The 26,685-nt window shown below is 40.0% G+C and overlaps 2 protein-coding genes across 2 annotated transcripts; one reads left to right on the top strand and one right to left on the bottom strand.

Annotated features, from left to right (window-relative positions):
• The first annotated feature begins 2,937 nt into the window (after positions 1–2,937).
• On the top strand, positions 2,938–11,331 carry traip (TRAF-interacting protein). The gene is made up of 16 exons (XM_058631583.1): positions 2,938–3,102; positions 3,292–3,410; positions 3,507–3,564; positions 3,637–3,720; positions 3,877–3,916; positions 4,449–4,576; positions 4,671–4,765; positions 5,269–5,382; positions 7,870–7,957; positions 8,051–8,140; positions 8,222–8,310; positions 9,512–9,664; positions 9,804–9,849; positions 9,945–10,049; positions 10,137–10,187; positions 10,825–11,331. Exons 2-16 carry the CDS (start codon positions 3,313–3,315, stop codon positions 10,930–10,932), a joined length of 1,347 nt encoding a protein of 448 aa, XP_058487566.1. The 5' UTR covers positions 2,938–3,102; positions 3,292–3,312; the 3' UTR covers positions 10,933–11,331.
• Positions 11,332–11,979: 648 nt separating this feature from the next.
• Positions 11,980–25,350, bottom strand: grm6b (glutamate receptor, metabotropic 6b). The gene is made up of 11 exons (XM_058631582.1): positions 25,039–25,350; positions 22,832–23,421; positions 18,832–19,048; positions 17,842–17,977; positions 17,572–17,726; positions 17,288–17,428; positions 17,014–17,214; positions 16,268–16,407; positions 15,212–15,835; positions 14,832–15,143; positions 11,980–12,673 (listed from the first exon to the last, which is right to left on the bottom strand). Exons 1-11 carry the CDS (start codon positions 25,046–25,048, stop codon positions 12,434–12,436), a joined length of 2,766 nt encoding a protein of 921 aa, XP_058487565.1. The 5' UTR covers positions 25,049–25,350; the 3' UTR covers positions 11,980–12,433.
• Between the last annotated feature and the right edge of the window lie 1,335 nt (positions 25,351–26,685).

The following is a 26,685-nucleotide window of genomic DNA, read 5'->3' as shown; positions in this document are numbered from 1 at the left end:
GTTTTGACAACATCTGTAGAAGGTCATTCTGAGTGTTAATCTGTAGATATTGTGGATTGAGGAGTTTTAAGACAATAAGTTATTTCCATACTAACATTGTCCATTGACCAAAAAAAAATCTATTTAATCTCAGTAACCTTCCCCAGTCTTTGCACCCCCAAGTGAGCCCTGTTTCAGTGGTTGATGGTGTAAAGAGAACAGATGTGTTGCAGTATTGAATGACTGTATGAGCAGGTCTCATACCAGTGAGTGGCTTCATGAGACTTCATGCGTCGTCATGTTTGTATTTGTTTTTATGTCGTGTCACAAAAACTAAAAAAAATAAACAAGATTGAGAAATAATCTGTTAAACTGAGAGTAAACATATTTCCGCTGGAGTTACATTACATATCTTTGCCCAGTTCATGTACTTGACCTTTGACATCTTTGGGCTTGTTTGAATGTCCTTGTTTCTGTGTAACGTCATTAAGGTTTTCTACTGTTACAAACCGTAGCACACCGATGATACCTGATTTCTTTTGCTGCCTGATGTTTTCACATCCTCTCACGTTCCAGCTTCATAGAGCTTCTTCCTGCTGGTTTAAACCCAAAATCAAAGACCAAACTGCTGTGCACTGGGGGTTGTACATATATTTTTCATAAAATGTACTGTATGTTTATTGTAAGTTTAAAATAAATGATATAAATTTAGCTATACAGCAATACTATATTTATTAACATAACATTTTGTAGCCATCGCCTATAGCGCTCCCTCACCAGTGCAGGAATTGGTAATGTATGTTAAAACCATGTCATTCAGCAGTGTGATGTGTTCATATTTGATTATTCTGATAACAAACAAACAAAAAGATATTTAAGTGCAGCTGTTTACTTTTTCACTCCTCTTTATACCAAGGCCTATGAGGTGAGGCTGAATAGACCTGTCCGTTACTGTATGAGATTGTGTGTGTTCATTCTACTGAATAAAGTGTCATGTTCAAATTTACACAGAATGTGGTCAATGTTTATGTCGTGACTTTTCACAGCCTTTGAACTCGTCATCGCAGGCAAATCACAGGTGAAAAAAGGCTGTGACTGTGTTTACACTCAGTCTGTGTGTTCATGGTCAGCGCTTAGGTCTATCCCTCTATGAAAGTCCCCATCCCTGCGTTGCTTGAGGGAATCAACCATAGTTCATAGCCTGTGGTGAACAAACAAATCTGCAACTTGTGATGGAAATGTAAAACAGTGTCAGAAAAGGAGTTGCCATGCAACCTTAACGTTAAATGACACGAAAAGGGTTTTCACTTAATGATAGAAAAGTAAGAATATGACATTAGGGATTATTAATCAACCATTTATAAAATTGTTTGCATGATAATGACATTCTAGGAAATAAGGAGGGACTACAGATAAGTGAACTGAAGGGTGGAACATTTCATTTCATTCATTTCTTTCTTGTGAAACACTCAATAAGAGAGGTACATATATTAGGGTTGTCAAAGTTAACATGTTCCTTGTTGTGATTAATACAGCCGAGATTAACGCGATGTTTGTTTACTTCTGGTGTGCGCTGACCTCTGACCTGACACCCGGGACTTTCCTGCAGTCAGTCAGACGTTACAGAGACACGAAGATAGTAGCTGAAGATAGAGAGAGGTGAGGGACTGTTGGGCAGAAGCTGAGCGACGGAACCATCGCTAAAACAAAAGTTATCTGGGTGTCTTGACACAATTTTTTGACAATGACTGGAAGTTGCGATCCTTTGCTTTGACTGTCAAAAAAACAGATGCAAGACTAATTGCTGAGACATCTCTGGAAAGTAAGTGGCAATAAACCACTCTGGACACCGACAGTGCCTGTAATTTGCTGGCAGCTGCCAGGAGACTTCCGTTTCAACAACTACCTGACTGTGCTTTAGCTCCCTCCCTCTCTCCCTCTCTCCCTATCTCCCTCTCTCCCTCTCTCCCTCTCTCTCTGGAACTAATGTCCAGCCACCAAACTCCATATCTTCATCCTCTTCTTCATCTTCATCCTCTTCATTGACCTGACTTGCCATTTCGATCCAGTCAATGAGCAGATTATGCCACATAGCTGAAGCAGAAGCTGTTATAATACCAAGTCCTAATCCAGGAAAGAATAACACAAACAATCGCCCTAACATTCAGCATCTTTAAAATAATGGAGAAAATGATAAATGAAAGACTAACCTATTGTATGGAAAGTAAAGGCCATATAGCTAAATACCAGAGTGGGTTTAGAAAAGGAAGATGTACTGTGGACCCAGTTATCTGCTTTTTGAGAGAAAGAATAATAAATAAAGTTAGAGTAAAGAAAAAACACTCAAGGAAATATTTAGTAGAGGGAAGCATAATAAGTCCTTTACTATTTTCATGATTATCATGATAAATGATATTTATAATGGAATTCATTTGCAGAGGTACAAGGGGCTATTATGAAAATAGAAGGGTGGGCATATAAATGGGGCCTTAAATTCTACTAATTGTTAATAAGACAAAGACGATGATATTTACAAACAAAATAATTAATGATGGCGTAAAACTGGAATTATACAATCAGGAATTGGAGAGAGTGAAATACTTTAAACTTTCAGGGATATGGTTTGATGAAAAAGTCACATGGAAGCTACATATTCAGAAATGAATGGACAAATGTAAGAAAATATTGAACATAATGAAATGGTTAGTTGGTAGGGAACCGGGAGCAGATAGAAAGGGCCATATATATGTATATACTGTATATATATAGATATATATCTATATCTATATCTATATACATAGATATTTATACACACACACACACATCCATTTTAAAAATACATATACATATATTTTACAGTATAGCCCATTTTAATCCACACTCCACACCAGATGGTGGCGGTAATGCACCAAATCGTTGTTTGCTCGAAGAAGCAGAAGATGGAGATGAAGAAGAAGAAGAAGAAGAACATGGACGTTTGAACAGAATGGCGGGGACGGCGCAGAGAAATGTGTTGTTTTAGTGCGCATTAGCAGCCTGAACTGCCGCAGTTTTTTTTTTTAAAACTAGGTTAAATGCCACGAATTAGACGGACGTGACTAGGAATGTTTCTGTCTTTGTTTGGTAAGTACGCTGATGGCTGATAATGGGCAATGTTTGCCTGCTGTTTAGCTAATGCTAATTTGTGTGACGTTATTGTTACAGCTGTAGCTTAGCATATTTGGTTTAGTTAATTTAACGACACAAAGATGGACGTATAATCAGGACAAATACGCATTGGTGTCAAATGATTGCCTCGTTGTCTCATTACAGGACGATCCTTGTGATATTAAGATGCCTATCCGAGCATATTGTACAATTTGCTCTGACTTCTTCGATCACTCCAAAGATGTCGCTGCCATACACTGCGGACACACGTTCCACTATCAATGGTGAGTAAACTGTGTGTAAACTGTGTGTAAACTGTGCTCACATTTCTGGTTTTATCAGCTGTTTTAGCAGCTGCTTACTCTGTTGTCTCCTCTCAGCCTGCTCCAGTGGTTTCAGACAGCTCCCAGTAAAACCTGTCCACAGTGCAGGAAACAGGTAGAGTAACTCATCATGTAATCATACTGTGACCCACTCTGAAACACTGAATATGTGGTGCTCTGTGTGCAGGTCAGCACCAGACACATTATCACCAAGCTGTACTTTGACATTGGTGTAGAGGAGGAGGGTACGGTGGACCCGGAAAGTTTGCAGGTATTTAAATTACGACTAAAGCATTGTGTCCTGTAAAAAAAACAACGTTTTTTGAGAGAAAATGTTCTGGATAAAGGATGGAAAGAGCATATTCTATACATAAGGATTCCTTTACATTGTCTCATCTTCTGCTGTCACTCATTCTTTTATCCTTAGAATGAGCTTGATCAAATGAAGGCTCGGCTAAGCTCTAAAGGTAAGAACCAACATTATCTAATGATGGCCCTTGATTCTTGAGAGTCAGCAGATGGGTTAGGCGGTAGTCACATTTCTAATACCAAAAAACCTTCTCCATATTTTGAGATGGTGTGCAACATTACCAGCACTATGTCATAGCGCTCAGTTGGAGTGTTTAAATAAATAAAAGTTAAGTTTAACTCAGAGTGGAGTCATCCTAATATGGGAGGTGTCCTCCCCATCTCCCCCTCGTCCATTGCCCCCACTACATGTCCCTCCACTCCCTCTCCCTCCTTTTGTCTCAGCCTAAGTTGCATTGTCAATCATCCTCATCGATTTGTGCACTGACTCACTTTCAATTCCTGCTTTTATTGACTTGCTGGACAGACACTCTCTTATTTTGGTATTATATTATGTATATTCAACGTTATATAATGACACCTTATGTATGCATACTGCAGAGCTGAGTTGCTGTTTTATGGGTATTTTTAGATACCACTGATATTAACATACTCTTGCCTAACCTTAGTAAACACTGTCTCCTTATCCAGAGCAGGAATGGTGGGACAAACAGAAAGTGATGGACAGTTTGAAGGAGATGGTGGATAAGCAGAGGAGAGATCTGGATAATGGAAGAAAGGAGATGATGGAAAAGGAGATGTTGTGCTCTGCTCTCAGAGTAGGTTAACTGTTTATCTTTGTCTGAGAGCGTTTTTTTACACCGACTCACATTGTCTCTGTTATTCTTATTCATTTGTATAAACCTCTCACAGAAGCAGATGATGTATCTAGAGACACAAAAGAATGACAGTCAGGCTGCCAAGGAGGAGATCCAGAGACTCAGAACTAAAATGAAGACTTTTGAAAGGTATCTGCAATCACATTATCATTCATGCTGACAAGGCCACTTTTACTAGTCACAAAACTGACTTTGCTTCATATGTGAAAACTGTTTGAATGATCTTGACTATGTCAATATTATAAAATTGACTATTTGTTTTGTTTTTTATTCTAAGGGAAAGTCATTCTGTACATTAAGTTAATAAGTTGTAAGTTTATTGTCCCCTTGGGGAAATTTGTTTTCACATTTTCTGTATATTTGCATATTTGCATGTCTCACTTACAGCAGAAAAATATATCGGACATGAAAAGATCAGACACAAAAGAAAAACATAACAAACTTTACATAGATGGCTTTGTTTTGGTGTAAGGTGGAGATGTCGGAAGGTGTTCGGCTCCTGCTGAAGCTGTTTTTATTGCATTTCATACTTTTAAATCTCCTTCATGATTGTAGGAGATAGAAATGACGATTGAGTGTGTGTGGTGTCCTGTGATGTGTGTGGTGGCCTAACACTGCTTCTTCTTTGTCAGCATGGATACCTTGTTACAGGGTCACAGGGCAGAAGTGGAGTCCATGATCAGAGATATGGGTGTCGGCCATGCGGCAGTGGAACAGCTCTCCATCTACTGCGTCTCACTCAAAAAGTAAGAGTTCAATCCTGTTTAATTATGCGCTAAAGGTATTTTCACACATTTGGAAATTGTTTGGAGAATTGGTTCAAGACTTCCTTTTGGAGTTTACTTTTCACACATTATTATTATTATTACTATCATTATTATTATTGTTGTTATTATTATTATTATTATTACTACTACACCAATAATAATAGATCACAATGGCTAATTGCCAAAAACGTGTTCTTTTTAAAGAAAAAAGAAAGTAAAATAATTTATTATAAAATAAAATAAAATAGAATGATTGTCAATGATGTGAAGGTTCTCAAATAAAAAAAAATCTGGGTTCATGAACCGGTTCTGCATGCAGTTTGCATGTTCTCCCCGTGTGTGTGTGGGTTTTCTCTGGGATCACCGACTTCCTCCCACAGTCCAATTACATGCAATATGGGGATTAGGTAAATTAGACACTCTAAACCAGTCATGTCAAAGTCAAATACACGGGGGGCCAAAATAAAAAGTGGAGGGCCGGGCTGGTTCAATGTTTATTAAAACTCGCAATTATTGCACATATTGAACCAATACCAATAACACAGCCTATATTGCACTTAACATTAATCATTAAATTAAATTAAATTAAATTAAATTAAATTAAATTAAATTAAATTAAATTAAATTAAATTAAATTAAATTAAGCGAAACATAAATAAAATCAGTTGCAATATTTTCTCAAGGCTCTTTCAATAACAAATTGAAAATGTTTTTTCTTCTTTTTTTTAACAGGTAAACGGCAAAGCTCAATGGCAAGATAAATGCAAAAATGAAACAGCATGCATTAAAAACAAATAAGTGTGCTGCTCTGATCCTCACCAATGTCTGTCTTTTATAATAAAATTAGAAAAGTTAGTGCAAACTTGAAAAAGTGCAAAACAGTTGCATTAATTTCTTAGGCAAGATTTGTCTTTCTGTGCGTCTGTGTGTTTCATTGATGTTTCATAGTGCCTTCTTAAGTTATATTCTTTCATAACAGACACGCTGTCTCCACACACAAGACACACAGGCTTTCCTTTTACTTCATTACATTACATTACATGTCATTTAGCAGACGCTTTTATCCAAAGCGACTTACAATAAGTGCATTTAAACATTTGGGTACAAATAAGAGCTAGAAGTAAGTAAGAGCTTCAAGTAAATCAAACTATGAAGTGCTAGTCATAAGTGCGATATATATATATATATATATATATATATATATATATATATATATATATATATATATATATATATATATATATATATTTTTTTTTTTTTTTTGTCGTTGTCATTATCGTCTTAGTCGAGGTAGAGTCGGAAGAAATGTGTTTTTAGTCGGCGGCAGAAGATGTGGAGGCTTTCCGCTGTCCGGATGTCGATGGGGAGCTCGTTCCACCATTTGGGAGCGAGGACAGTGAACAGTCTCGAGTTCTGTAAATGCCTCTGCGATCCTCTCAGTGAGGGGGCAGCGAGCCGGTTTGTTGATGCAGAGCGAAGAGGGCGGGCTGGGGTGTAGGTTTTGATCATGTCCTGGATGTAGGCTGGACCGGATCCGTTTGTAGCATGGAACGCAAGCACTAGAGTCTTGAAGCGGATGCGAGCAGCTACAGGAAGCCAGTGAACTTCGTTGCTCTAAACTGACTGTAGGTGTGAGAGTGAATGGTTGTTTGTCTCTATGTGTGTCCCTGTGATGGACTGGTGAACTGTCTGACTATCGCCCAGCTGAGATTGGCACAGCACCCCGCGACCCTCATGGTGGAGGATGATGTGGGAGAAAATGGATGAGATGGATGCAAAGAATCTAACAGAGTTGATGGGTTAAATAATTATACCATTGATGTTGGCTCGGGGAGATCTGTGAATGAGAAATAGTGTAAATAAATACCACAGATTTAATGATGCTTCGGTTCCACGGTTCGGAGCTGAGAGAAGTAATTCTGGGAGAGAGTTTGGGACACATAACTAACGGGTTTAACTATTTGCTTTTTGAAAAATAAAACTGTAAAGTCGCTAAATATGCACATGGAAACGGCACAAAAAGTAAACAAACAGACCATATGTGGCTTCAGTGCGTCGCTTCTCTCTCTCTGGTAAAGTTCCTTGTCTGTGTACTCTGGTTCATAGAGATAACCCGATGGATTTTCTCTACACGGTTCATCAGTTTCATAGTCAGGCGTGTTTTTTTTGTTCAATTTCCCTCACTCTCTCTGACTAAAACAGCTGAACCTGCCAGAAAATTGTGTTTTTATTGTTCAAACTTGTTAAAATAACGCATGTATGTTTGTGGTTCAAATCCTGTTAGTTATGTGTTCCAAACTCTCCCAGAACTACTTTTCTCTCAACTGGAGCCTCGTTAAATGATTTAACTACGTTGCATCCGCTCTACTTCTGGGTTCTCTGTGACTTAATGTTCAAAAATGCAAACAATCTCTTGCAGTTTCCATGTTTTTATATGTGTGTTTATCTGCACCTCTTACTCTTCAGAGAGTACGATAACCTGAAAGGAGGCCTGAAGTCTTCACATGACATGTGTGAGAAGCTGAAGAAAGAATTGCTCTCCTCCACCAACAAGGTACCGTTTTAAATAAATGATCACTCAGCATCCAGAGGAGCTTCAAATTCCTTCTTAATTTGTGTGTGTGCATTTGTGTTTGTTTTGTTTTAGTTACAAAAAGCTTCAGTGGAGGTGAATCAGACCAAGGAGGAGATGAAGTCGCTGCAGAATGATCAGGCAAATGCTTACAAAGAGATCTCAGTAAGTGAATCCACCAAATGTTTCTTTTGTTTTGTTCTGTAGAAATCTCTTGTGCTGATGTGTTTTTCTTTTTCTCCACAGAGTCTGAAGAAGAAAGTAGAGTTCCTTCAGAAGACGCTGAGAACGCCGACACGGACAAATGAAACCATTAATCGGCTCATCTTTGAAAGGTTTGTGTCACCACTGAACTGAAGCCTCACACTTGCGACGTGTTCATGAAAACAAATGGGCAGTGGTGTGAAGAGGTCTGTATTATGAAGCATATACAACAGAGCCAAGCTTTCCCTGAGTGACCTTGTTTGACAAAACCTGAAGCCTCAGTCGGAGATAACAAGTATCACGCTGACTGTTATCAACTTGCTTTGTCAACCAAGGTTTTAGTGACTGATGTCATGTAAATAAATTACAAAGGAGTCAGGAATTATGGGTTAGAGGCAACATGTGGACAAGAAAGGTTGAAATGATAACAGAATAAGCCACACCCCCTTCCTATATACTTTTCAAGTTATTTCATTTCAAATGTTAAGAGGTTATTATGTCCAGTTTTGTATGTATTGTATATGTATTGTTCTGTGCGTTTTCTACATCGAATAGCTTTGCCCTAGTGAAGCTACTTTAGTGGTCACTGACAAGACAAAACATTTTTAGCTGGACACAATATTCCCCAACATCAGCTGTCATTATTTATTTACTACTATGAGTAGTAATTTCGTTCAGGAAATACAAAATCAAATGATGAGATGACTTACTGTACTGTAGGCTACTCATCCAATATGTCTTTGAAGGGGTATTTTATCTGGATACAAAAATGATATTTTTTGACTGTTACATTCCTTAATTAATTGGCTGGTGCGTAGCAAGCTTCTTCTGAACTCTGCGGGAAACCCGCTTGATGCCACTTCGTCCTCAGTTAAAATTCGCGGCCCACCTTGGTGGGAGTCGTCCTAGTTATTAATCTGCGTGAGAAAAAGGTGTGAGCGTGTGTACTGGTTGAAATACGTGAGAGCGCCTTGCTAAAGTACAAAGTAGGGAGGTCACGTTTAAGAGACTCTTATTAATGTAACACTCAGGCACATGAAAAAAGATGATATGTCTGTGCCACGAGGGAGAAATGGAATGAACAGGCAAGGTGGTTGAACTGCACATTTTTGAATCTCGGATGGTGTTTCATGCTCCTTGATCTCTCAAGAATGGAGAGACCACATCCAAAGAGGCCGATTAGTGAAGTGCACCACTTTTTGTCGTCGACAACAAGCTGAAATTGAAAATAACCTGGTCTAGACCAAGTTATTGTTCGGTGTAAGTTGCTATGGTGATCTAGTCAGGTTGAAAGAGGGCCACCTTCTGATAAGGATGGTCTGTTTCCGTCAGCCCCGCCCCTCTGGAACTGAAGCAGCCGCGCTTCCACCAAGTCAGCGATAGTGAGGACGTCGACCTCAACATGACTTACGACGTCACTACACCAGATGACACTGCCAAGAAGTCAACGAAGGTCCCATCTAAGAAGATGCGTCTTGACCCTCAGTAAGTTGTGTCCTACAGTATAAGAGGAAAATGGAAAGCCTTATTTTGTTTTTGTTTTTGTTCAAAAGGACATTTACAGAACACTTTTTATTTGTGAGTTACTGATTGTTTTCCTTTTTTAAAATGCCATACTTTTCAGGATGTCCATGTCAAAACACAATGAGAAAAGTTCATCTTTGACTAAGGTAGATTTTTAAAGGTACATTTAAATTTAAAAAAAAAAATATGTACGTGTGTGTCATTAAATGTGTGTTTTTTTTTGTTTTTTTTTTAACCTTAGGTTCAACAAGAGGACGCATCTATGGATCCGTTTTTCAGGAACTCCCTCCTTTTCCGCAAAAAGTCCTTTGGCAGTATGTTGGAGCCGCAGAGGAAGCCCGGAGTTGTATGTTCAATGTGCTCACATTCATGTTTGAACATGTCTTTTTCCTTTTTTCCTGCTTTTGATGAAAGGCACCATTTCTCTTTGCAGGTGAGAACTGGCTATGATGGGCTAGGAGGCAGAACCAAATTCATTCAACCTGTATCCTGGTTTCTGTCATGAGGAAGGTTTGCATTTCTTTATTAACTCCACTTGGGGGTTTTGGAAATTATCTGATCAGGTTTTTCCAAGTTTTGCCAGATGTATGTTCCATGAGTATGATCTAGTTACTTCATCATTCATTTAACCATTGCTATTAAATGTACCTATAAATACTCATCTTGACAGTGTTGGGACTTACGCAGGAAATGTCAGTAGCAGACACAGTCTAAACGTTCCTTAGTTGCTCGTCAGCCCCAGATTTACTCTGTTTTTGATCAGCATTTGGCCACACTCCACTTGCTGTCTTAGTTTCCTTGTCTGCCATTACTGTGGCTTCTGATACCTGCCCAGCTGTAACCTAATGGTTACTGGCTGGAGGATAGAAACATCGTCTTCCAGAAATGTCCCAAACAAGAGCAAAGCAAAGAGAAAACACTGCAGTCATTTCACAGTTAAAGAAGCGACATTTCCTGCTTTAGGATAGAGTGTTTTTTTTGTCACATATAGATTCAAATGACTTTAAATTGCATTTGTGTCATACTAGTGTCGTATATTTTTGGGTACCAAAGGATATTCCAAAAATATAAAAGAACAGGGAAAAAGCAAACGGCCTCATTCCTTAACCAAGCACTCCCAGTCTCCTTTAGCACAGATCCGCCCGCTGATAAAAGTGAAGAGGAAAAAGGTGACCAGGCCTCCACCCAAGATTGAAACTTGCCTGACTCTGGACAGCTTCCTCGAGTGAACTTGGAAGCGGATGCTGCAGTAAAGCACTGACCTGCCCTGGAAGTGGTTTTACTTCCTGATGGAATATTATTTAAATGAAATAAATGACCGTTTAGCAATACAAGCATATATATTTTTTTGCATGTAGATAAATATGCATTTTATTTGAATGCTGTGATTTGCCCGGACTTTTTTGTTGTCCTTTCTAGTAATTAAATGTGTGCGTTAGTGTTTCCTCAAACAGACGAGTCAATTTATTTGACTGATCATAAAAGTAACTGCCTTCAGTCAGAAATGATCTTTTCTTTTTCTCTGCACTCTGTCTGCCATTATGTGGAAGTAAGGTAGCTGTTTTAAAACCTTTCGTTTTGTCAAATGTCATAACAATGCATGTAATAAACATTTTATTTTTTATGAACATGTGTTACAAACCATTCCTTTTGGATTTGTATTCAGAAATGTTTCACTGAGGTGTGCTGTCCTACAGAGGGCAGTGTGAGCTGTGCTTTCTCAGTCCTGCACTTGGCAAAGTAAGCCAATCGTATGTCGATAGAATTTTATTGAAACGGTTGCACCAGAACAGGAAGTCCTCTTATACAATTAGAACGCCTTTGGTAAAACCTTTTATTTTGTGAAATATGACACTGTTTTCTCCTGCTTTATGAGTGATGGTGGTAGCAGGAATAAGAATGTTGTGAGATGCAGATGCTTGTCTGATGTTGACATGTTGCTGCCTCAGCAGACTTCATTAATATGTTATGGATTTAACGAAGAAACAATATGGAGAATTGCAAAAACCTTGTTTTTCCATTGTGGTACATAAATGTTTTCAGTTTTTATTCACTGCGTTGTGAAAATGTAATTTCTTTGACGTATTTACAGTTTAACAGTGCAAAATCGGTGTCATCATTTCAGTAAAGCCCTGGGTCATGTTGGAGGTGGAGTGGTTCTAATTCAGTCATCCATTCAATACCCACAGGAGTCGATCAGAAAAAACAGGAAGTGGTAGCGCTTATTAAAAGCTACTTCATTCTAGCACAGTCAGAAGGAAGTCGTATCACATACAATCGTTCAAAACATTTATGTAAAGACAAAACATATAATCCATGCAGTGCCTTTCAATGGTAAGCAACCTTTCATTGACCTAGAGGGACTCCACATACATATACATCTTCTGTAGGGCAAAGGTCACGTTTAGGTTCAACTTTCTTTGTTTTTTCCCCCTGTCCAGGGTTTCCCAAGGAGAGTTAAAAGAAAAATCTGATGGGTATAAGTGAATACAAGATAAGAAAAATGTAACACCCTTTCAGTCTCTGTGTAAGCAACTAAAAACATCTTAAAGGTGAGAATCTGTTCTGTTTGTGCTTCATTTCATGTGTTAGCACTGAGAAATCTGAAGTTTTCTGCTGGTGTTTCAATCCATAGTTAAGGAGAAGGAAAAAATACTGCAAATCCTGCCAACAGGAATAAATGCTCTCTTTTTTTCATGATGAAATACAGGGTCTTGCTTTGTGCAGGATTTACTGCGATCTGTCCGGCACAATCTTGGACTCTCCGTTTTGTTTGTCGTTGGACTTTTGGGACAGATGTGTGGACGCGGTAGCTGCCTGCGCCACAGCTTTGAAGCTGCGCTTCCTCTTCTGGACGTTCTGCTCCGGGTGAAAGATGATGACATACACTTTGGGAATGTAGAGCATGCCCAGGGACACAGTGGCACTCAGGCTCATGGACACCGTCAGGGTGGTGGTCTGAATGAACATCTGCAGCAGAGACAGTAGTTCTTTACACTCTCATGTGGTTAAAACTGTGGCACCAACTATCAGTTCATTAAGGCAAACACATCCATCAGCATCAAGTTAATTGATTTTCATCATAATGCAGTTCAAGTAAAACACCATAGGCTGTCACAAGGCAGTTTTTTATATATATCTCTAAGCACAGGAGGCTGTGGTTTTCCCCAATTAATAATGTATAACCTGGCATATGTAGTCAGGGAAGGAGGCTCTATTTATGGGCTCTGACCATGTCTACTTCCCGCTGTTCCTTCTACTGAAAATTCAACTGTGATAATGAGAAGTGGCTTCTCCTGAGATCTGCCTCTGATAAATTATGAACTTATTATTCAGGCAGACTGTAGAGGTCATAAATAAATGAAGCCATGTGTGTCATAAATAAGATATATTTGTACCATGAATAAGTCATTATTTGTACACTATCCTGAGCAACAGCACATCATGGTATCTCACAGTCTCATGAAATAACACATGAGTGTGTCCACACACAAGAAAACAGTCTGGACACCATGTAATTATTTAATTTGGACACGTTTGATCTCGGTTCTTTAAGCTTTATTTTGTTGTGTTTATCTCTGACCTCTCCATTTCTACATGAAAGGGGCTTCAATGATTTAAAGGTGTTTTATGCTTTACCTGAGGAGAGCGGAAACACTGGCTCAGAGTCAGTGTATGTTGCTCCTTATTAAAATACAGGCATTGTGCACATATAGGTTACCCCCCTATCTAAAAGCTGACATGTGATGGGAGCATTACAGCAGCCATTATGATCCAGACAAAGGTAATAGTCTATTTTTATCTCTTTTTCTAAGCAACAATTAACTGAATGGGATGGCTAAGTCTATAGATGTTCTCCCTCTTGTCCCTTAGTTCATCTGACCTCCTTTCCTTTTCCGTATCGCCGTCATTTCCATTTGAAGGAGGTGAAAACACTTTGAAAGCACCTCAGGCTCATTCACAATACCCCTTCATTCGTTCAGAGTGTATATCTTTCTTTCTTTTTTTTTAATTTCTACCAACGTTCTTGTACTTTGTCTTGGCACAACATAGATAACTGAGTGAGTACAGTGGTCTGAAAGATTGTCATACTATTAGTAAATCTTATTCATCAGCAAGTCAAGTTTGCTTGGGAATACTTCACAAGGAATACTTCACAGCTTTGTATTACTAGAACAGGGGTAGTATTTTTGAAAAATTATGCTTTCCAACTTCAGTTTCCCCTGAGTCGAGAAATATCTTCATTCTTTTCTTTTCTACATGTCCACCAGTCTTGGTCCTGTTAGCGTAGCTGTTAGCAAAGATGGCGGACACTGTTTACATTCTGGGAATGAGGTCCCGTCCCTACGAGTGGGTCTAAAAAGTGCGGAATTAGCGTTGCAGTTTCAAGCCTCGGACCAAGGCTCTGACGGTTGAGGATTTTTCGGAGGGCTGTGGTGCCGGAAGTGACGTACTGAGGACTGTAGTGCGCAGGACTGTAGTGCGCAGGCCCAAGGACTTAGCTGAATAATATAGCCGTCGACACCTACAAAATATAGCCTTTACCGTGACATTTTTTAACTTGTTATATGGCCTTACCAGGTCATCTTGGACCTAACCCTAACTTCACTTCTTCTCCATGCCTAACCCTAAACCCCGGTGTGCTCTTTTCCCTGAAATTGAGTTGTTTCTTGTACGTGATATACTTAGAAGCCGTCTCTTCTCTTTTCTGAGATTACTCTCAAACTCCTCTATTGTAGAGAAAACCTTGGGACTTCTAGCTTGGGGAATAGTTACCGGTGCCGGCTTTTCATTGGCAGTCGGCCCTCAGTAAGTCACTTCTGGCACCACAGCCCTCCGAGAAATCCTCAACTGGCTCGGACCAAGTGTCACTGGTGGACACGTAACAAAGGAAAGAATGATGATATTTCTCGACTCAGGGAAAACTGAGGTTGGGAAGCACAATTTTTCAAAAATACTACCTCTATTCTAGTAATACACAGCTAAATGCTAATCAGTGAAGTATCGCTTTAATTTTAATCTAAGTGAAATTTCTACAATTCAGTTTTGTAGGCTCTAGAACGGGGGCTAGTCTGAGAGTTCTAGAAGAAGAAGCTAGTAAACCATGAAGAGATGTTGAATTTCCCACCTTCTCAGTCGACTGGGCCGTGCCAAAAAAGATGGGTACAAAAGCCAGCCAGACGATGCAGGTTGTGTACATGGTGAAGCCAATGGGCTTAGCCTCATTGAAGGTCTCAGGAACTCCTCTACTCTTGATGGCATACACCGTGCAAGTAATCATCAGAACAATACTGTAGCTCAGACATAAGATGAGGGACAGATCAGACATGTCACACTTGAGGACTCCACGGGCAAACTCTGGGTTTGGAGGTTTCTGCTCCTCGTAGTCGATGATGGTGTGGGGGGGCATTACACCAAACCAGATAAACACCCCAAGTAACTGCGAAGAGAAGAGTATGTAAGTGTGCAACAACATTTCAGGTTGGAGGAAAAAAAAAGCCCACTGACCTGTACAGAGATGAGTATAAAGGTGATAATAAGCTGAGAGGTAGGGCTGATGAATTTTGGGGGCGTGACCGACTTCTTCCCCTGTTCAAAGATGCGGTAGATCCGGTTGGTCTTGGTAAGCATGGCAGAGTAGCTGATGCACATGCCCAGCCCCAACAGCAGCCGGCGGAAGGCACACACGGCCACACTGGGCTCAGCTATCATGAGGAAGGTGATGAGGTAGATGAGGAAGATGCCCGTTAGCAACACATAGCTAAGCTCTCTGCCAGAGGCCCGAACTATGGGTGTGTCATTGAAGCGGATGAAGGTGGCGATGACTCCGGTAGTGGCCAGGATGCCCAGGATGGCCAGGAAGACCGGAATGATGGCCCAGGGAGAGCTCCACTCCAGTTTGATGATGGGTGTGGGCCGGCAGCCTGTGCGGTTCTTCATGGGCCTCATGTTAAAGGGACACATGTCACAGGAGAACTCATCCAGGAGATACTGATAGCCATCGCAGAGCTCACAGTGCCAGCAGCAGGGAACACCCTTCACCATCTTCTTCCTCTCACCAGACTCGCAGGGAAAACTGCAAACCGACTCTGGGATCTTCTGGTCACCACCTGACCACTGCATCTCCTCTGGCTGTAGGGTAAATGTACAAACACACAAACACACACACACACACACACAAGCAGTGAAGCACATTTTTCACATTCGGGAAACACATATTCTTGTTATCTGAAAAGAATGATAACACTTATACCTTTATGTTTTAGCTTAAGTGATAAATATCACACTAAGAACTTAGTTTAAATATTATAAATGAGAAAAATGTTCCCCAGGCTCTTGCTCATTCCATAAAGATCCTCTCCTGGGTCAAATCACATATAATACATCCATAATCCTTACAACCACAATGTGACTTGTGGGTTTAATATGCAATAACAGGCTGCTGGCTGTAGCTAGATAATCAGCTACTCATCATCAGTGTTTCATTATTAAACAATGTGCAATACAGTAAATACATTTGTGAGCGAAACTGTGTTGTGCTCAAACGGAATTAAATATATTTACATTGAGTCGGAGGTGGTTTGTCCATTGACCAATAATCTTGTAGCCTGGATTGCTGACATTGGACAGTTGGTACTGAAAGATGTCATATCGTCCCGGAGCATCTCCGTTCTCATTGAACATTACTCCAGTCCCTGCACTGCCTGTTTGTGGAAGACAAAGTTAAATGACCGGTTCCCTGTCAAAAGCAATCATGTGAGTCAGAGGAGATTTGCATTATCTAACATGAAAATATGAACCACCCCCAACTCACTTTTCTAAAAGCTGGTGCTCTTTTATGAAGGCTCTGCACCGTACATACAGCATTCAGTGCATTCTGCTCTGCTGCCCTAACAAGATGCAATCTTCCTCTCAGGTCCCTGCAGGCGCTCTATCACAAAATCTTCTATACAAGCCAAGGCCATTCAGCAAGAGGAGACCACTAAGTATGATGCTTTCATAGTTTTTTTTTTTATATGAAAGGAGAGGATAAAGTAAGAGTAGGTGGTAAAAGGAGGCCGCTCTAGGGAGGATATATGCTCTGAAGAAGCGAGGTACATTAGCAGAAAGACCTTCGTTTTCAAGTTGACCTGTCCTATTCTCCTCAACCATCTGCACTGACATAGAGCAGCAGTGGCAAAGTGAAGGTTCAGCCAACATACATTTTAAACTCATGATTTCGTATTTAGTTTAATTGAACTGAAATACATTTTTATTTTTATTTTTTTATTAAAAATGAAAGAATCACAGACAAAATGTTTAATGCTCACCATTGAAGTTGACTGCACGAATGTATTGCAAGAGCATCCGACCTTCTACAGGGTCCATCTTCTCACACACCCCCATGGAGCCGGGGCAGAGGTCCAGGTGCATGTTGTGTACGGCGTGGGCCATGGCATACACAGCATCGATCACAAACTGCACCTTGCCCTCCTGTTCATACTGCGAGTCTCGACTGATTCTCTCTTTGCCTGGCAAACGACCCAAAGTGTCACACAAGGCAAACGACAAAAAAACAAACATTTTTAATTCTTTGTATCATACCTGTACATTTTCTTCTGTCAGACTCATACTTTATACCAGGACGGGTCAGTTTGCACTTGAAGTCATCCTCCCAGAACTCTGCAAACCAGATGTTTCTCCTGTTGTTTTCTAGAGATCTCGACGTGAAGTACTGGTCAAACCCTAAATTGTTTCACAAACCTCTTTATTGTTATTTAATCAACAAAAAAACACATTAAATATGGCTATGACTTAAACTTTAGTGCCAGACCTGGAACTATCACTATCAGACACAACAATCATTCCTATGTTATAAGTTGCCCTACCATCAATAGAGGCTCTTTTTGGAAGGATGGTGACAGCGCCCTCAGCCACCTCCTCCTGATCTTGAATCGGGGAGTTTTTGGCCCCCCAACTGTCTGAGCCCACAAACAGGAAGTGTCCTGTCAGGTTGGCACTTTTGGCAGCCTGCAATACTCGCCTGGAAGAGGACAGAATATACTTTACACAGGCACTCTGTCTTAGATTCATGTGTGATGACCAAACAGAAGACGTGATGATCGTCTAATGTGGCATCGGAGCAGAGATTCACTCACTTGATGTCATCCTCATTGGCAAAGATTATGACGCCGCGAGCGTTGGACGTTTCCATGAGTCTCTTGATGATCTTTTCAAACTCGCCTGGTCTGGGCTCTCTGGGAATCTTTATGGACTGTGCGATACATAACCCTCCTGTCGCAGACACATTAGAAATGCCATTATTATTTAGGGACAATCAGCACTGAGATTACCATGTTTCCCCACACGATTAAACTCATCGTGACAAACTTGAAATGTCTCCATACATGTGTTTTACATGTATGGAGACATTTTTCATGTACAAGTACCCTCAACATTTTAAGCCTATTTCTCAATGTTTGACAGTGGAAATGCAAATAATTGCAAAATCTACCGTAGGCCTACTGAACCAAAATCCACAGATTCAAACACATGCTATTCATGTCTCATTGAGTGGGTCCCCCTGCCATGTTTGCAGCTTTATATAACAGAGGTTATTCTGTGGTAGAGTTGGCGTTAGCAGCTAAATGCTCATTTCAATAGATACATTGGAATTTTTTGATTGTGTCACAGAATGAAACAGAGGTTTGAAGTCTGAGTCCATTGTCTGTTTCTGAATCTTATTTTGTTGTATGCGATTCGTTGTTGTTGTGCCATTTTACTCAGAACAACAGATGTTTGTCTCTACGTAAAGTGAGGATTTATTCTCTATGGACCATGAAGGTTTGCTATCTAGTTTTTACTGGGATATTTCAGCCTGAAAACAATGATATAATGTGATTACAGATAAGATGCTGGTACTGTGAACTCCTCTTTGTAAGCTATTGATGTACAGTATACAATATGTTATGGAATTTTTGAAATGTGAAACCTTATAACATCATTTGAGCTTTTAAACCTATCGATTTCTCGTTTGTCCTGTTAGTCCTTGTGTATTAAATGACGTGTTGTCTGTTGCAGTCTTGATGACTGAAACAGTCCTTCTTGACTGAACTGTGAAATCACAAACATATATTTGGACGCCCAACCTGCTTCTCTGGATATCTGGAGGAAGGCGTCGACGCCGCTCTCTCCATAATTGCCCTCGGAGGCCAGCGTGGACACATAGTTCCAGCCCATGGCTTTGACGATGTCAACCATGGCTTGGGCTTGGTAGGAATCAGGAGGCACCACACGGGAGAAGAATTCGTAGCGACTATTATCACTCAGCTCTGGAGCAGTGGAGGCATAGCTGATCTGGGGGATCTGTGCAGGTCAATGTTGATTATTAGACCAATAACAAATCCATAGTAAAAAAAAAAAAAGACAAATGAATGAAAACCATGTCAAAAGAGGATTCACTACTTGCTTAACCGAACAATGTCTACATGGATGCCTGTCCTGTAACTCTTAACAAGTCAGAGTGCATTCAAATCCCCCAATTGGACTATCATAGGGGAGATGATCTCTTAACAGCCTGTGTTATCAGTGATTCTCAGTACAGAGTGATCACCATGGTGCTGTCTGCTCAGAGTAGGCCTGTGTTCAGACAGCACAGGCCTACTCTGAGCAACAGCACAGTGAAATACAGATGGTAGGAACTACAAGTGCAAAGGCATTTGTTTGGGGGAAAATGAATGAGAAGATTAATTTACTGCTGTGCTACTTCTTTAATGACACAGTTTATGTGGACAGTTTTAACCCTGACCCTGTTAATGCCATTCCCTCTGCATGGCTTAATGTTAGCCCCCCTGGAGGGTATGCAGAGGAAAAGGTAGACACAAGGGGTAGTAAAGGGAGAAGGAGAGAGGAGTGAGAGAACCATTTCACAGATTATCTGGAAGGATTAGAGGGTTTTAGTCAAATTATGTTAAGTACAGAGGGAGAGACAGAGATCAGGAGAGTAGAAAAAGGTCATCGTTTCTAAGATGAAAGCCATACAATATATTTGATTCTGATTGCCACATGCTGCTTAAATTTGCTTCTCTGTGTGTATAATATTACATTTATTATAATATTAAATGTTACATTTACTACACAAGTTACAGAGCACACCTTTAACCAGGGCGGAAGTTTCTCCACAGCAGAACTCTTCTTCAGTGACCACGAGAGTATTTGACAGGAAAGGGATTCAAATGTTTGCATATAAATTTTGCCTTAGCCGAGACGACAAGTAATCCTCTCTAAATTAATACCACACAGGCATCGGCTCTGATTCACTCTCTACAATCAATGAGACGTATCAGTAATGCAGGAAGTATCCCGTTACAGTCCAGTCCCATCTTCATTTACTGTCACTCACTCTGAGAGCAAGTCGCGGAGCAGAGCCATGGAAATGTGATTCTAATGATAAATTATGTTGTAATTAAACTTTACTTGTCATCACTGAACAGAAGCTCTGTTTTCAGATGCACGTGGTTTTTTTAGTAGTAATCAGCAAGAAAGAATTAGTGAAATATCAATGGTGAAACAGTGATGATAGTAATAATAATAATAATAATATTACTACTACTACTACTAATAATAATAATAATAACATTACTACTACTACTAATAATAATAATAGTAATAATAATAACATTACTACTAATAATAATAATAATAATAGTAATAGTGAAAACAGTGAAATATCAAGATGTTCAGGAAGGTTAAATTAACGGTATATAAGTATTTTATTATTTTCTAAGTTGTGTCATTGTATTGTTGTGTATTTGAAATGTAAATTGAAATATTTAATTATAATGAGTTTAAGTTGTAACTATAAATTTCAATCAATTTCTCTGTTAATCTATCAAGCTTTTTCCATCAATGATCTTAATTGGGTGAAGGCAGTTCATTTTAACATAGAGGACAAAAATGTGATGGAATTTCATTTAACAGCAGTAAAAATGACAAAAGCAGCCAAACATCTGACTTTAGAAGCTTAATGAACACTTCGTCGGTGGGTTGATTCACCCATTAAATATTGCAGTGACAATAATCTGAATGATTCCTCGAATGAAACAAGCTGAAATGTAAAACATATAAACTCCATGCATAAACTAATCCAGCGCTCATGTTCACTTAGTGTGTGTGTAGTAATAACAATGTCACTGATAGATACAGTGAAACACACCCTGCTGTGGTTAAGAGCAGATGTTTCTGTGAGTGTAGAAGCTGGAAGTCTGGACAGTGCGAGGAAATGCAGCATTTAGCTAAATCTGCCCCACAGTGGCCACAAGTTGCTAGAACCAATGTCATCCGCCATCCCGCTGATGCTCTATTTACAGCCCGGGGTCCTGAGCTGTTGAGAGGGGCTTAGCAGAGGTCGGGATCTATAATTCTGTAGGTAACATCTGCCTTGAGTGCAGGCTTCCCCTCCTTGGCTTTCAGCGTCCTTTCATAAAGAATGCAACAAAGATTTCCCTGGCGAGCAGAAATACATTTAAATGTAAAGTTAATCTCGCCAACAGGACTCCGATACATGCTGATTTTAAGATATATTATCTGTAGTGCTGGCAGACTGTGTTAGTAAGTCAATGAGAACATGACATAATATGGGATTTACACAGACTCAGTGTCACTTCACCGCCGTAAGCAGTGTCATCAATGACCAAAGGTCAGTCGTCTGTTCTAGAAACAATTACACACTACATTACACATTACATGGATTATGATGCAGATGCACCTGGATTCATAATAGAGTTAAGTGAAGTTATCAATACAGAGACTCATCCAAATGATTATCATACCAAGTGTTTAGAACCTTTTCTGGCATAAACACTGGCCAATAGCCCACTGCTCCTAATCAACTTTACTCTTTACTTTTGATTATGTTTGTTAGATTAATGTGAGGGACCATGCTTTGTTTAGGCTGTCCAATAAACAACAATAAACAACAAAAACCCACTGAAAGCCAAGGTCCCAGGTTCACGTTACTTCCCTGAACTGAATGAGGATCCATCCATCAAAGAGTTGGAGTTTGAATTCAAGGCTCCTCTACTCTACGTGCTGATATAGCCCTGAGCAAGGCACTTCATTTCAAACAGCTCCTGGCAGCCCTGCTGTCAACATGGCTCCTGGCAGCCATGTTGACAGCATTGTATTTCGTAGAAAATGCTCTACATTTATGTGCTGTATGAATAAATGGCCTGAAGATTCTTTTTTTAACCTGTTCTGTCCACTACCCAGGACATGTAGTGTGGTTGACTGCATGTGCGCAGGAAGAGTCTGTGATACTCTTATACTGATTATTTTTTACTCTTATTTATTTATTTATTTATTCATTCATTTATTTATTTATTTACTGGCTATTTGATGTGGGTAACTAGACCGGACAGGGGGGATGGGGAGTGGACAGACAGGAGGGAGGAAAGACGGAGGAGTGGGGGAGAGAGAGAGCGAGAGACCGCAAGGACATATTACGCATAAACAGTAATGACACTGATATTCATTTGTATAGTAAGCACAGTAATCGTTAACTACCACATTAACAAAAGGTAACCTAGTAGCACTTTCAGTGGTCATCAATCCTAAATATAGAGATGTTAAGGTAGTCAGATGTCGTGGTGTTTGTGTGGACACGTGTTTTTAGCTGCTAACCAACAAGATCTTACCTCATGTTTATTACATTAAACTTTTTAGGGTACTTCTAATGTATCCCTTAATGCAGGGGTCTCAAAGGCAAAATGACAAACAACAGTAGGGGTGGGCGATATTATCTTAAAACTATATCACAATATTACAATCGTGATACAGCAACAGCAATTTATTTTACACAATTTCAAATGAAAGGTTTTTGTTTTGATGTGTAACGTTATATGACTCACAACAGATGCAAAATGAATCTGTAAATTTAAAAAACAAAGGACCACATGTGACCTCTGACCTCAGTGATATCTTTAAGTCCCTGAAAGGATTTGAAAAATATTGCTCAACTTAATACTGACTTTTTAACAAAATAAAATCCTGAAAGGGTGATGGCCTTCACCGCGGTTCACTTCCTTTCCTGCACCAAACATGCTGCCCTGCCAATGTTTAATGAAGAAAGTTGGTAAAAACATAACTCACTGCAAACAGTCGGAGCACATTGGCCACCATGATGGACACTGAGCTGCCAGACGCCCCGATCACTCCGAGCACCCTCTCCGGTTTGGGGATGATGGGAGGTTCTCCGTTTGAGCAGCGGACGTCAGAGGTGTCTTTCTGGATGAGGGCTTGGACAAATGTGAGGGACTGCTCTAGGGCATATGTATCTCTGGAGCAGGTGTCCAGGATTCGGGCCCCCAGAGTGATGTTAGGCAGCAGGTCTGGGTCACTGTTGATCTGGTCCAGTGCGTACAGCATGGCCTCCAGGCGGTGGATCCCCTTCTCTCTTTTAACTTCACCGCAGGGAACCCCGGCAGGCCCTCGAGAGTGCACCGGGAAAAGCCCGCCCAGAGTGACGTCACCCTCGATTTTGATGGACTGGGGCTGGGTGCCTTGTTGCGCCCATGATCTTGGGCTGATACCCACGAGCAGCACCCACAGCAGCCCAGACCAGGTCCTGGATCCAGACAGTGAAATGACCCAAGAGCACTGATGGGACAAGCACGCCTCTGATGTCATGATGAGCAGCAGAGGTACTGACAGCACCGGGCCACTCCCTCTACCCTTGACACCTGAGGACAGTCAGAGTGGGTTTCAGGGTCTAATGATCACAATTGATTCATTTTTAATATTCTCAGTTTTTCACCGAGAACACATCCATGTTGCTATTCTGGATTCTTCCTTCTTCACTTACTTTACTTCTTTGGTCTGAAGATACTTGATAATTAAGTCACTTTAAACATGAAGGCATTGTATATTTTTGGATTATTTCAAAGATGAAGAAAAAAAGTCCGTCTTTGGCCTTATTCAGACAGAAACAGAACTTTCAGAAATGCAAACCTTGTCGTACATGTGTACAAACTTCAAACATTTAACAAGTATACGATCACAAAAAAACAGAGACAGAATGAACTAAAGAAAAGAAACATTATCATAATGCAAATGACTAAACAATCTCCAAACACAAGAGAGACAAGAGAGAGGTCATCATTTTTTTTTATCATCATTATTTTCCCGAAGTAGCATAATTGTTTATATACACCAATATATGCAAGGGTGGTGTTTTGAGATTATTTTAAAAAAAAAAAAAAAAAAAAACGTTTTTTGGGCATACAGCGGCTTAATTGGTTTGACCCTTGTGTCAATGTATAACCTGATAGTGTAGCTGTAGCCCTGCCACTGATTATGTCAAAGCTAAATATTATTTCCTGAGGCAACACAGTGAGCTGACGCAATTAGACCTTTTTGTTTGTTAAACTGCGCCTGTATTCTGACATCCCCTTTTTGTGGAATTACTAAATTACTAAAAAAAACAAAACAACACAAAATAGAGGATATGTTTAATAAAAAGCTGTGGCTGAAAAACAGATTTTAGACAGTAGTGGAAACTGTGATCATATAGAAGCTGACAGCCGGTGATGCAAAACATAATGCATTATCTGAGCCCTCTAAGTGACGGTAACTCAGTGGTAGAGAAAATTGTCTTTCAACTTGAAGGTTCAATTCCCAGCTCTGCTAGTGCAAGGATGTGTCCTTGGGCGAGACACCTGACGGTACTCCTGACGACTGTGCCGGCAACGTGTGAGCGGGAATGAAAGATGTCGATGCTGCACATATGCTGTATGAATGTGTGAGTGAAGCAGCTTTGAGTGGTCATCAAGACTAAATACATGCCCCAACAGCTATCTGCATGAGGATCACCGACACAATCCACAGTAATCAAGACAGAAACTTTTTTAAATGACTGCACTGAAAATGTCAGCCCTCAACCCAAAGTCATTTTAGCATTATTCTTTTATATTAATAATGTTTTTTTCTCGCGTTTTGGGATGAAATGGTATTCACTGATTGTATTATTTTTATTCTTCTCCTGTTTTGTGATGTGTTTTACATTTTGATTTAAATGAATAACTGCCGGCTTTGGCTCATATTCTATTCTGTGTCTAACATTAAGCCATATATAATTGTGTTCTGAGTTAAGGTTACTGTATTTCAACCTTAACTCAGATGTATGATTTTCTACACTGGAGCATTAACATTTAATTCAGAATAATTTGTAGAAAATGTTCTCGAAATCTATACAATCATAATGTACATATACAGAAATACAGCAGACGTTTTTGTTCATTACATAAATACATAACTGCACATAGAGGAATCCATTCATATGAAGGCACTTCTTACCTTACCATTCTTCATCGACGAGTCTTGAATTTGTCCATCACATGAGCTCCTCTCCACAGGCCGTCGTCCATCGCCACGAGTAAATCCTCTATCATCTCAAACAGCCTCTCAATAAATAACCACAACACACCAAAAACAATTGTCTAAAAGGAAACAGTTGTGGTTTGACTGACTTTTGAGGCTTTAGGGTCAAGTGAAGTGGCAGAGTCAGGGAAAGTGAAGAAAAAAACATGACATTATAGCAGTGAGACTCTACAGATCACTGCCAAATCCCTTAAAAGCTCTCTCTCTCTCTCATTCTTTTTCCTCTGTGTGCATCTCTGTTCACGCTCTCCCCCTCTCTCTCTCTCTCTCTCTCTCTCTCTCTCATTCTCTCTTTCTCTCTGTTGAATCCCCTCCTCGCTTTTTCTCTCAGTGCATTTATGGACACAGATTGGGATTATCATGCAGGCATCTGTGAAGGAAGCACTACATGGACTACCCCTTTTTATTTTAATAGAAGAGCCAAAGGCAGAGCCCCGCCAGTATGATGGAACTCTCACTTTGAGAGATTAGATGAACAGCTATTTGATGCACACACACACACACACACACGCGCGCACATGCCTCACACACACCAATGATGCTTCACATTCACTAGCTGTCTCACACACCTGTCACCATGGGCACGATGGTGGAGAATATCAGATAACAAAAAAAGGTTTGTGCACCACAGAATGCATATGGATTGGATTGAACTGGTTAATGATTTCTGTGAAAAGCTGCCCCGGGATCAATTTGCAGCTCACCGTCTCTAAATGATGAGCTCCAGAGTAGCATCACTATCACCAGCAAGGACTGCATCACATTCCATAATTTGGTGATATGAAAAATAAGGCACACAACACAAAATGTAATCCCCATGCTTCTTTCCATTTGGAGCTATTTTGGAGACACGTCAGCTGGGATACACGTATTTTGTGATATGGGTTATAGGTTTTAGTAGTAGTAAAAAGTACTTTTTATTCATTCAGTCACTCACCTTATATTCATGTACAAACACAGTATTTGGGTTTCACTGAATCAAGAATGCAGCCTCTGGAAAGCAACAAAACAGATTATTTCACATATGAAAACATACAACTAGGACCTTTCTCATGTGTGAACCTTTCTCATCTCCTACGTTCATGGTCCATTCCTTGTGTCTGCAGAACTCGTCAATGGCTTTGACCACGCTGCAAGGGTCTCCTCTAGTGGCGTTCTTTTGTACTGCACTTAGGAGCCGCTGAGCAGAGTTAGAAGATACGGAATGATGGCAGTGATCACTCATTGTGATTCTAGAGTCTCTTGGGGGCCCCTAGGCAAAAATTCACAGGAGGGCCCCTCCAACCAGTGTTCACCCTTATATGAAAAATTATCTGACACAAAAAATGTGAAATGTAAACATCGTTTTTTATTTGAAAAGTGCACATTAGTATCTTCTCAAAATTAGAATATAGACATTTACAATATGCAATTTAAGAATTCTGAAGAGCTATAAAAACATAAATTGTCTTGCTTTCTTTTCTCCTCTTCCTCTTTTTTCACCACTGTCATTGCAAACTCTCCACATTGTCAATGCTGTAGCGATTCAAAGTTGGTCAGCACTCAAGCATTTGCCTGCGTTACCCGTT

Source organism: Solea solea, chromosome 6 (assembly GCF_958295425.1).
Source record: "Solea solea chromosome 6, fSolSol10.1, whole genome shotgun sequence".
Lineage (NCBI taxonomy): Eukaryota > Metazoa > Chordata > Actinopteri > Pleuronectiformes > Soleidae > Solea > Solea solea.
Note: the sequence above shows the minus strand (reverse complement) of the source record. Positions and strands in the feature narration are given on the sequence as shown.